Here is a 12,175-nt window from a genome sequence, read left to right on the forward strand (position 1 = left end):
CTGACATCTACAGATCTGCAACCTGGATAACCAGGACAGCTAATGACCATTGTGACATTATGAATAAATGGAGTATAGAATTTAGGCCAAAGACCAAGCACTGGGAACTATGAGGTCATTCATCGCTGAAAGGGAAATTGACAGTAAGAAGGTTTGAAAGGTGTAACATGAGGAAAACCTTACAGTTGCACTATGAGGCAATTGTTAGGGGAGGGTGGAAAGTAAGATGGAAGAAAGATAATATGAATGGAGGTACAGTAAAAGGAATGAAAGAGGTTGCAGCTAGGGGCTGAAGGGATGCTGCAAAGACCCTTAAGCAATGCCTACAGTGCACCACGAGGTGCACTGAAGACACTACCCCACTATGGGGACATTATGAACAGAGGGTACCATTTTGTGAGTGATACTCGCCAGAGAAGAATAATCACAACTTCTTTCTTTAACTGTTAATTTAATTCGTAGCTAACAACACACTAGTCCAGAAAGTACATGTGAGTTATGTTAATTCTGACAAAACTACTCCAATCATCTAAAATAAAATATCACAATAATAAGAAAATCTACTAAAGTCACACAACAGTATCAGAAACTAAAAATTCTGCACCTACTACAAGTAAGACCTTGCTATGCATACATTACCTGAACTCAGTAACTAAGCGAGCCCTCAGCATCCTGGAAAATTGCTCTAAATTCTTGGACTGGGATGTACTTAATCCAGAACCTAAGAGGACCATCCTCTCCAAGAAAGGGGGCATCACAGGTGGCTTTTTAATCGTACTGTTCCAGGGAGTGTCTAGAACAGCAATTATTTCTTCACTTCCCATGCATATCGATGCTAGTGACCTAACATTGACAATTAAAAATGGTATATCAGAATCATGAGGAAAACAAAAACTATGATGGTATTGTACAATACAGTCCCATACAAAAATAGTACAGTATAACTTTTATTTCACCTGTAACAAAATCCATCACAGCATAATTAGTAAATAACAAAAATTCTGTTTCTGTTTAAATAAAAGACTCCTTAGTCCTCAAACCACCTGTAACTCTAAAAGATTTATGATAACACCAGGAGTTTCTGATGTCTCCTACATGTTTGCCTGATTCTAGTTGTAAAATTATTTATATAACAATATGCAATGTGGTGACATGTATCTTTCTGTCTAACAATGATAGAGTATTGATAATAAAATGACATTTTTATAATAAAATAAAGTTTTATATATACTTACCAAATAATTACATAGCTATAGTTTCTACTTCACGCTGCAGCTCAGAATTCCAAATTCACGGTAGCGCTCTTTTGTATTGGGTGTAGGTATACTGCCCCGCCCACTTTTGGGGAAGAATAGGTACAATGTAGCTAAAGAGCTCAATTTGTTTATGCTCTGTGTCCATGAGAGGGGAGGAGGGAGGGCTATGTAATTATTTGGTAAGTATATATAAAACTTTATTTTATTATAAAAATTTCATCTTTATATAAGTAACTTACCAAATAATTTCATAGCTGAGTCTCATATTGATTGGAGGTGGGATGGATAGACATGTACTACCCCAAAATAACTCTGATATGGACAAGAATTTGGAATGGAAAGTTAGCTAGCATTTTGAAATGCTTGTTGGAAACCTTACCTGATGAAGGAGCAACGGCAGACAGGTACTGCCTTTGGTCGAAGCTCCTCTTGACCTGTAGCAGCGTGGCAGTAGAGCCAAGGGTCTCCTCTACTTGAGCGGGTGCTTTGCAACGTAGGAAGTTATTGTGGGTTGCCAAAGCTTACAATCCAAAAAGGACACATAAATAATATGTGTGGGCGGAGTATGAAAACAAAGACCAAATAAATTGCCCGGTTCCGGCGGACGTTCAACTGACGCTTTTCAAATATATTCATCAGAAAACAAAGACCAAATAAAATATAACCTACACCACCACATGGCCCCAAAAATTTAATCAAGGTTTTTTGATGTAAAACTCAATAATAAAAAACAACAGAGCATTGTAAGATTTTCTTATGACACTCAGAAGACAACTCAGTGCTAGCCTACACCACCACAAAATTTAATCAAAGCCATAAAAACACGGATTATCCTCACAACTCTTCACCAAGAAGAGTGGATCAAGAAGAGTGGATAGAGGAAAAAGCGTTCCTACTATCCTTCATCCCCAATACTATGCCAGCTGCGAAGAATGGACCTAAAGCACTGCATTTTTCCTATACCGTTTCGATATCCCATAGGTAGAACATGGCAAACACTGACTTGCACCCTCCAATATGTTGATTGCCAGATTGAAGAGAGAGACAGATTATGTCTGAATGCCAAGGACATAGCCACCACTCTTATTTCATGACCTTTTACTTTACATAAGGGTAGTAAATCATCCTGAACCCCCAAATGTGCTTCCAAAATCACAGATCTTAAAAAGAATGTTAATGTATTCTTGGACAATGGATGGCTGGGGTCTTTCATGGAACACCAAAGATTTGAGGAGGAACCTCTAAGACTTTTGGTTCTTTCTAGGTACTGTATACTCTTAAGGTTCTTACAGGACAGAGGACTTTCTCCTGATTGGATGGACCAAGTATTTCGGACAGGCTCTTGATTGAAAAGGAACGAGTCCAAGGGTTAGTCGGGTCCTCATTCTTGGCCAAGAAGTCCAAAATCAGTGAGTATACAGCGTTGCCTTGAGAAAAGCCTACCCTTTTATCGATGGCATGCAGCTCACTAGCTCTCCTAGCTGAAGCTAAGGCCATCAAGAATAAGGTCTTCTTCATTAGATTCCTAAGTGGGGATGATTCCAAAGGTTCAAAGGGCAGTCCTGACAGCCATTTAAGGACAACGTCCAAGTTCCAAGCGACTTCTGTGTTTTGCTTGCTTACTAGCACAAAAAACTTTATTAAATCACTGATGTCTTGATTTGAAGACAGGTCCACTCCTCTATGTTTGAATACAGAACTCACCAGCGCTCTGTAACCCTTGATGGTAGATGTTATAAGTCCTTTCAAGTTTCTAAGATGTAACAGGAAATCTGCGATCTGGGCTATAGATGTCTGAGAAGAGGAGATATTTTGCTCCCAGCGCCACTTCCAAAAAATTGTCCACTTGGCTTGGTAGACTGCAGCAGAAGATCGTTGCTTACACTTAGCAACAGCCTCTGCAGCCTTCCTTGAAAATCCTTTCACTCTAACAAGCTCCCTGACAGTCTGAAGCCTGTCAGAGCGAGAGTGGACACCCCTAGATGGAATCTGTGAAAGTGCGGCTGTTTGAGAAGATTTCTCCTCTGAAGAAGTAGCCTTGGGAAATCCGTCAGTAGACTTAAAAGATCTGGGAACCACTCCTTGTGCGGCCAAACGGGAGTGACTAGGGTAATCAACACATTGCTGTGTGTTGAACTTTTTCAATACGTCCCTTGCCATGCTGAAGGGAGGGAAGGTGTAAAGGTTGAGATCCAACCAGTCCTCCAGCATGGCATCTGTCGCCCATGCCGGCGGATCCGGAACCGAGGAACAATACAGAGGAAGACAATGGTTCCTCGATACCGCAAACAGGTCTATCGACAGCTTTCCCCACAGCTTCCACAGGTTGGTGCACACCTGTGGATTGGTATCCACTCCGGCGGTAGAACGGGCTTGCCACAACTCAATTCGTCCATCAGGACGTTCATTCCCCCCTGAATAAGGCGGGTCACCACTCGGGTCTCGTTGCTTAGTGCCCACAGAAGAAAATCCTTGGTTGCTTCATAGAGCGAAAAGGAATGAGTCCCTCATTGGTTCTTGATGTAAGCCAGGGTGGTCATGCTGTCTGAATGGACTGCCACTTTCTTGTTGAAAGTCTGCGTTGCAAAATACGGAAGTGCATTAATTCTTTTACACTGATGTGGAGGTTTTTTTCGGTTGGAGAACACACTCCTGGAACCTTCATGCCGTTGAGAAGAGCCCCCCAAATCCAGATCCAAAGCATCTCAGTATAACATTAGGTCAGGGTCATTGGAGCCAGAGACTTCCCTGTCACAAATCTGTCCTTCACCAGCCACCACCGAAGGTCCTCTTTGATCTTGGGAGTGATGTTGGAGACGAATGAATCCCGGAACGACTTCCTTTGCCAATTGGCCTTGAGGTAAAATTGCTTGTGTAGCCTGCCCAATGGAACAAACTTATCTATGGAAGAGAGGGTTCCCAGGAGACTCAACCATGCGTTGGCTGAGCAGGAGGGGTGAGATATGAAGTCTTGGACTTTTCCGAGACAATTTCAGATCCTTTTCTGGGATGGGAAAGCCCGAAAACTCAGAGAGTCTATCACTATCCCCAAATATAGAATAAACTGAGTCAGGACTAGCTGAGACTTCTTGAAATTTATTAAAAGTCCTAGATCTTGAGCAAGTCGAAGTGTTTTCTGAGGGTCCTCCGTGCACTGAGATCTCGAGGGGGGAGCATAGGAGCCAGTCGTCGAGGTACAGAGAGATGTGTATCCCCATGAGATGTAACCATTTTGCTAGGGGGGCAAGTACTCGAGTAAAAACTGGAAGACTCTGTCCTGGAACACGAATCTCACATACTTCCTGGAACCTGGGTGAACTGGAACGTGGAAGTACGCATCTTGCATGTCGATCGTGACCATCCAGTCTCCCTGGTGGATGGCTGACAATGTCGGCTAGCTTGTCTCCATTTTTTACTTCATTGTTTTTTTACTTCATTGTTTGAACAAGAAGTTCAGGGCACTGACATCCAGGACAGGTCTCCATCCTCCTGATGACCCAGGAACCCCTCCGTGTCTACATCCTTGACTACTTCCACAGCTTTCTTCTCGAGTAGAGCTGACACTTCCTGAGATAGGGCCAAAAACCTCTCCGAGCCTACTGAGTAGGCCGTTAAGCTGATGGGAGAGGTTACTAAGGGAGGTTTCACCCTGAAAGGGATTGCATAGCCCTCTTTCAAGACCTTCAACACCCATGGCTCCACATTTCTGTTCTTCCACTTGGTCCAAAAATGAAAAAGTCTTGCTACCACTGGAACATGGAGGACAGATAACTCACTTTCGAGGTGCTGACTTGTTGACAGGTTTCTTGGCGGGTCTGGAGGTTCAGAGGTTGGATCTAGGTCAGGACTAGAATCGACCTCTATTACCTCGAAAGGGCTGTTGTTACAAAGGCGAAGACATCCTAGTTGATGTGGTAGTTGCAGTGGCTTGTGCGGGGAACCTAGTCCTTTTGGGAGACTGAGCGAGAAGGTCCTGCGTTGATTTCTTCTGGAGCTCTACTGATACACGTTCCGGGGTGTCCTGCAAAAATAAACTGTTCTTGTCTACGGGGGCAAAAAGAAGAGAAGAACGCTGAGATGGGGCGACTCTCTTCGCCGTAAACAAGCACCACAAATCTCGTTTCTTCAGGACTCCTGTGGTGAAGATGGTCGCCAACTCTTGCACTCTGTCTCTGACAGCTCTATCAGCACAAGTCAGAACTCCTAACCAGTCCAATGCGAAGTTTTCTTGAAGAGTCGTACAGTCTTCTATTTTCATAGCGAGAGCCTATCAGTCCAATCCAGAAAACTGAAGACCTCGAAAACTTTAAAAATGTCTTTAATAAGATGGTCCAACTCCAATGCAGTAAAGAGAATTCTAGCTGAGGAGAAAGCAGAACAACACAAAGCATCTATGATACTGGAAAAGATACTTCTGCTGCATCAAGCGAGAGGGCGGCGTACAGAAAACTGCTTTCCAGACATCTCTCTTTTCTGATAACCAGTTGTCAATACGGGCGAAAGCTTTCCTCAAAGATGAAGACAGAACCATACGAGGTAGCCTGGCAATACCTGGAGGTTATTGCATCAAGAAGGCCAACCCCAGTGACGAAGGGACAGCTGGAGAGAAGAAAAAGAGTAGCAGATCAGGAAATACCTGAACAGCGCCGAACAGTTTGATGTAGGTTGTTTCTCTTCTACTGGTTCCTCGGCGAAGGAAACCGGTGATCTCAGTGGGTCCATGGGTTCTTGAACAACTAGAGCTGGTTTCTGAAGAAGGTTCAGAACTTTGTCTAATCGGAGTTGAAGCAGCGCCAACGAAGGGTCTTGGGCAACTGAAGAAAACTCACCTGAAGAATCAGATACTGGGAACTCTCCTTGCGGGACTGCATCCTTGCTGGAAGGTGGGACTGCAGACACAGAACACTGGAACACAGCTCCACCGCTTCAGAGCAGACACAGACACTGAAACAGTACCCAAAATATGGGTGCTCGGCGATTTGATGTCTAAACGCTGGACGATCATACACAGGATCTTCCAGTTCGGAACGAACGGACAATGGGCGCCCACAAACTGGAAACACGGACACTGAACGCTCATGCTATGGGCGCTGAGGACACGGGGCGCTCAAGAGATGAGAGCTCAGACACTGAATGATCCTCTGGTGGGTGCTCATACACAACACTATCAGACTCTGGACCCTTTGCTAAGATGGAAGGGACTGGCATACACTCTTTTGGGGTCGGAACACACATTAGACACAGAATAGGAGCGAGAATCTCTCACTGGCGACTCCCAAAAACTGCATGAAGGGAGAGGGCTACATTCCCTCTTTAAAGCTCGCTTACGAGACGGGGGCAAATCAATTTCCAATGAAGCATCCGGCCTTTCCCATGGCCTTAAAACTTTTGTAAAGCGACCACTGTGCTTACTGGGTCCGAGAGAGTCCAAATCATTAGACGACAGGGCACGTTACATCCATAAAGACACCTTTCCAATGGCAGTCCTCCACAGCCTGGGATTGGCGGACACCAGGCTCGGGTGAGGCGACGACTGCTCGTGGGCAAACCCCACCGACCTCCCTTGGACTGCCAGTTTGCTTCCTCCCAGGTGAGTAAGGGGAGTTTAGCAGGGACCTTGGTCTAGGAGCATCAGTGAGATGAACAGCTGCCCTCTCCACTGACACTGCACCAAAACTATTAAATTTGTCCATCAGGACTTTCACAGAAGCAAATTAAATTTCTGATCTACACTTGCTTCTAAGCTGCAATGGCATTGGGTTCAGCAAAATGAGAGCTAGATAATGGAGTAACAGGAAACGTTGGAGGACTGGAAATGGGAGAAAAAGCCGTCAAGGGTGTTGAAAGGATAGGCAGAGCAGCGATATCAACTCCTGGAGAATGAACTGCACTAGCAGAATCCTTAGCTTCAGCACTAGCTTTAGCTTTCCTCAGTCGGTCATGCTGTAATTTATCTAAGTGGGTCTGTTAAGTCTTCCACTTCCCCTCATCCCAGTCCTTACATTCTTCACAACTAAGATCAGGAGAGCAAATTTGCCCCCTGCAAGAACTACATATGGTATGAGAGTCATATTTCGCTGAAGTGAGTCTAGTTTTGCAGCCTCTGCTGCAATACCTAATGCTAGACAAACTAGTGTCAGACATAATTAGTCTCAAGTACAATTGGGAAAGTCACAATCGAAAAATATATCTGAATCCTAGCTAAACTAAATAGCTGCGCTACCAAAAGCAAAGAGTACTTCACCAAAAGACGATCTCCAACCATCCGGTGAAAACGAATCAAGAGCTGCTTATACCCAGTGTTAAGTCATTTGCCAGCAGAAACGAATTGAGCTCTTTAGCTACGCTGTATCTATTCTTCCCCGAAAGTGGGCAGGGCAGTATACCTACACCCAAAACAAAAGAGCGCTACTGCAAATTTTGAATTTTGAGCTGCCATGTAAAGTAGAAACTATAGCTATGTAATTATTTTGTAAGTTACTTATATAAAACTATTTTCATGCTTATCATCATCCAGCCCAAGGTCAGCCTCTCTCATCACTATACAAGTGCTGCATGCAGAATGAAGATACTGTATTTTGGTCTGAGCTTTAGGGTGGTATGTAAATCCCCTAGGTTCAGGACTTGCCATTGCAACTATCACTAACATTACTGACAAATTTAAGGAACACAGACACACTCATAAGGTTATGGTGTTTCTTGATTAAGATTACAGTGCATTATTCACTTTCATGTTTAAAAGGACAAGTCTTCACGCCTATACTTGCCATACAGGATCACCTTAGAAGTTGTGATGCCTTTAGATTACTGACTTCCATATCTTTTTCTGGAAGACTCTTGTTGTCAGCCACACAGAGAAACCTTCCATGAACTCACTGTTATCAAGAGATGATTATCCTTGTTTAAAGAATGGTCGTACAGAGTGTCTGCAGTGGAACTAATGACTACCGATCACTACCTCACTGAAGTAGCCTTTAGAGTAAGCAGGGAACTTCACACTGGAATTCCCACAAGCTCTGGATAAAAGGGTGATCTAGAGTTACAAGGCTGGGAAGAACAGCACTGGTGAGAATTCAGGTGACCTCTATGGTTTAAACAAATCCTGTTTACAAAATGATGTTGCAGTGTTGGTGCCAGCTGGAAGATACAGCATTAAACCATGGCTTATCTTTAAGACAAAACTTGACAATTCTAGAAGGAATTCTCCTCTCAATAATAGTGCTAAGATGATCATTTATAAACTCAATAATATTCAGACTTCCATATATATCACTCCAAACGAGCTCAATAAGATCATGGTGAATAACATCCCAATGAGCCTGGAATTTCATGTCTACCTTTCTTGGAAAGCTTACATCAAGATAAATCTGGTCCATCTCCACATTAGCCTTCATCAAACTATAATCAGGTGAAGCCACAAGCAAACCTACTCCACAAGATACAATCCCTGCAACAACTGTGAATATAAGGTCCAAAATGGTTGCCAGATTTTTGTGTGAGTTCATTTATTAACTGCTCACAACCAGAAATAGTGGAAAAATGTAAAGTAGCAACATCATGATTATCTGTGGTAGTAGCAGAGCTCTGCGATTCAGTGTGATGAGCATTGTAATCACCAATGAAAATGAAACTAGCCTTGGGGTCAGCTTCCTGAACTACTGCCATTTTTGTAAGCAGGTAGCTAAAAATGGATTCATCCAAATTTGGGTTCCTATAGCTACCAAAAACATAAAAATTTATTAGTCTACTACAGAATTTAACCACCTGTGTTTCGTGATATCTACTCATACAGTGGGCTACGAGATGCGGAGAAGCCCTCTCTAATATACAGAGCCATTCCACGGGCCCTTAGAATGGCTTAAGTAAAATGGGCTTCTTAAACCCTACAATCAGCACTTCTGAAATGTGCCGCAAATCAGACATAAGAGTTTTACAACAAAAGGACATCAAAATTGACAGCAGCAACATCTAACTCATTTTTATTTTATAAGCCAAGGACATTCCTAAATACATTACAAAATTTCTGTGACTGATTCTATGGACAGGGATTAAGTTCAAGATCACCATAAAGTAGCGATAATATATAAAACATGCATATAGGAATATTTGCAAACTTAATAAAAATAATAACAAGAATAATTTTCACATGTAAAGTCAATATTGAAAAGTTTAAGCCCATAAAAAGACAAAGTTATTGGAAGAATTAAAGCTGTCAACTGGGAGGCACAAGCACGCCCAGTAAGGATAAATACATCTCCAGATTTGTCAGACTCTGAAGGAAGGACAGTAGAGATGGTTTTGAAAACAAAATCATGGATCAAGATAAAGGAAAAAGTAAATAATAAGGATAAGGAAACCTGTTGTTAAAATGTATTATCCTTATAGTTTTCCCATTTTTGTCAAATTTCAATGACTGATTCTAGCTTGCACTGATAAATACAGTACTCCAGCATAAAAGGTGGTGGCTTGTATTCCCGTGGGAAAAATTAATAACCTCAAAACTACTCATAATAACAGAAAAAATTACAAAATTTAATGCAGACTTCTATCTATTTGTGTGAGGGGCTTGCTCCATATTAATTTCATTTGTGTTGAGCAGTTAGTATACGATGAGAGGACAACAGAATTTATCTTTTAAATAAAAGGGCTAAAACTGAAACAGTTGCTGAAGGAGTTTCTTTGGCTATAATTATGTAAACAATATCCTATACTCCTGGACTAAATATTATAACATATCCCAATCAATTAGAGTTTCTTTCTGAACTGGAAGCTATATAAATGGACTATCCTAGCTTTGACAGCTTTGTCACTTTACCATTACACAATTTTGTTGAAAATAAAAATATCTAAGGTTGTCAAGAATTACACTGTCATCATCATTACTCGAAAATATTCTTTAAATACAATTTTCCTACTGCACCACTGTAAAGTTTCGAGACACTCCTCATCAAATGATACAGTTTGGACAGCAGTGGCAAAATCATTAATAAGAATGCAGGAAGCAAGATATTTATTCAAACTTGACTAAAAAATTTGCTGCTCATAATAAGAAGTTCTAAAGAAACCACACTGGTATCAACTTACCTAGGAGTATGCCCTTGCCGATCTCTTGCTGTATCACTTGCTCCCCATGACCTAAGGAGTTTGATAAGTTCTAGATGACCTTGTGTAACAGCATCATGAAGTGGATTTTCATCATTTTCCCCACCAGGTACATCAACAATGGCACCATGTTGTAAAAGCATTTCAGCAATGCTGTAAAACCCATGACTACATGCTTCATGCTGAAAAATTAATTTGTGAACCTATAGCTTCAAGGTATGTTAGCAATAGAGTCACAAAAAAAATCTTGTTTTCACGAAAAAAGTTTCATATAACTAGTCCAAGCCACAAAAATTATATTTTCATGGTAAAATTAAGTTTCATATATACAGTACTTACCAAATAATTACACAGCCATAGTTTCAACTCGCACAGAAGCCTTATTTGAAAAATCGTGGTAACACTTTGATAGTTTAGTGTAGGTGATGAACCCTGCCCACTAAAGGGAGTGCTGGAAACGACTTAGCAGAAAACCTCATTCTGTTTGTGCCCTTATGTCCATAAGAGGGGAGGAGGGCAGGCTCTGATTATGTAATTAGTTGTTAAGTATACATGAAACTTAATTTTATCATGAAAATGTCATTTTCCTATAAGTAACTTACCAAGTAATTACATAGTTGAATCCCACATTGAATGGGGGTGGGATACAAGGACATATTCTTTCACTTTAAGAGTAGACAAAATGCCATCCTGAATCTGAGAGTTAGCCTCAGAAATTAAGTCTTTGACGAAGAAGGACAATGAGTTCTTAGTCAGATAGAGCAACAGGGTCTTGACAGAGCACCGGAGGTTACTTGATGGTCCTCTGATCTTGGTCCTGCTCAGATAATTAAGGTCCTAGCAGGACAAAGAACTCTCTCTTCTTCTTCCAAGCCAAGGTATCCATTAAGGTCCTAGGGGAGAAAAAAGGGGACAGAGCCTGGAAGGGTCCTCATTCTTGGCTAAAAATCCAAAGGAAAAGTAGCAATCTACGTCTCCTTGTGAAAAACCTTCCCTTTATCTGTGACTTGGAACTCACTAATATGTTAGCAGTATCTAAGGCCATGAGTGAGTCTTCCAAGTAAGGTTTCTCCAAGAAGAGGAACTAAGGGGTTCAAAAGAGGCACCTGTTAGCCAAATCAACACTACATCCAGGTTCCAGGAGACAGGAGCTTCCTTTCTTGCTTAGATGTATCAAAGGACTTGACAAGCTCGTTAAGATCTGGGATTGAAGCAAGATTCAGGAACCTTGTGTTTAAACACTGAGCTAAACACAGCTTGAGACCCCTTAATGTGGAGAACGATGGATTCATAGATCTCCTCGGACAAAGACAGAATTCCGCACTTTGGGTCACAGACATCTCAAAAGAAGAGACGTTGGGTCTGAGACACCAGATGCGGAAAATCGCCCCTTAGCCTGGAAGACGCAGCTAGGAAATCGATGCCCTCATCTTGCAACAGCCTCTGCAGTGCGTCTTGAAAACACTTTGACAAGCTTCCAGACAGTCTGAAGCCTGTCAGGCAAGAGCGGACAACCCTTTGGTATCTCTTAAAGTGAGGTTGTCTGAGTAGACACGGAATTTGGGGAAGGAGTCTCGGAAAGTCCACCAAAAACCATACCAGGTCCTGGAACCATTCCTTCATGGGCCAGAACAGGGTTATGAGTCATCGTAACGTTGCAATGAGCGCAAGATTTGTTTAGCACTTCCCTGACCATGTTGAAAAGAGGAAAGGCATAGAGGTCCAAGTAGGACCAATCTTGTAGGATGGCATCTGTTGCCCATGTTAGGGGGTCTGGGGCCAGAGAACAAAAGAGAGGAAGGCGATGGTTCTTTGAG

The 12,175-nt window shown here is 42.1% G+C and overlaps 1 protein-coding gene across 2 annotated transcripts in view; it reads right to left on the bottom strand.

The window, feature by feature from the left end:
• The window catches only part of LOC136826614 (BRCA1-associated RING domain protein 1-like), a 47,997-nt gene that overhangs the window by 14,677 nt on the left and 21,145 nt on the right, over nt 1–12,175 (bottom strand). For both annotated transcript variants that reach the window (XM_067083904.1, XM_067083903.1), the window contains exons 5-6: nt 10,341–10,540; nt 640–843 (exon numbers count right to left, since the gene is read on the bottom strand). In XM_067083904.1, the coding sequence (XP_066940005.1) occupies nt 640–843; nt 10,341–10,540 (404 nt within the window). The remainder of the gene's footprint in view (nt 1–639; nt 844–10,340; nt 10,541–12,175) is intronic.

The sequence above is a fragment of the Macrobrachium rosenbergii genome, chromosome 41, assembly GCF_040412425.1.
Source record: "Macrobrachium rosenbergii isolate ZJJX-2024 chromosome 41, ASM4041242v1, whole genome shotgun sequence".
Classification (NCBI taxonomy): Eukaryota; Metazoa; Arthropoda; class Malacostraca; order Decapoda; family Palaemonidae; genus Macrobrachium; species Macrobrachium rosenbergii.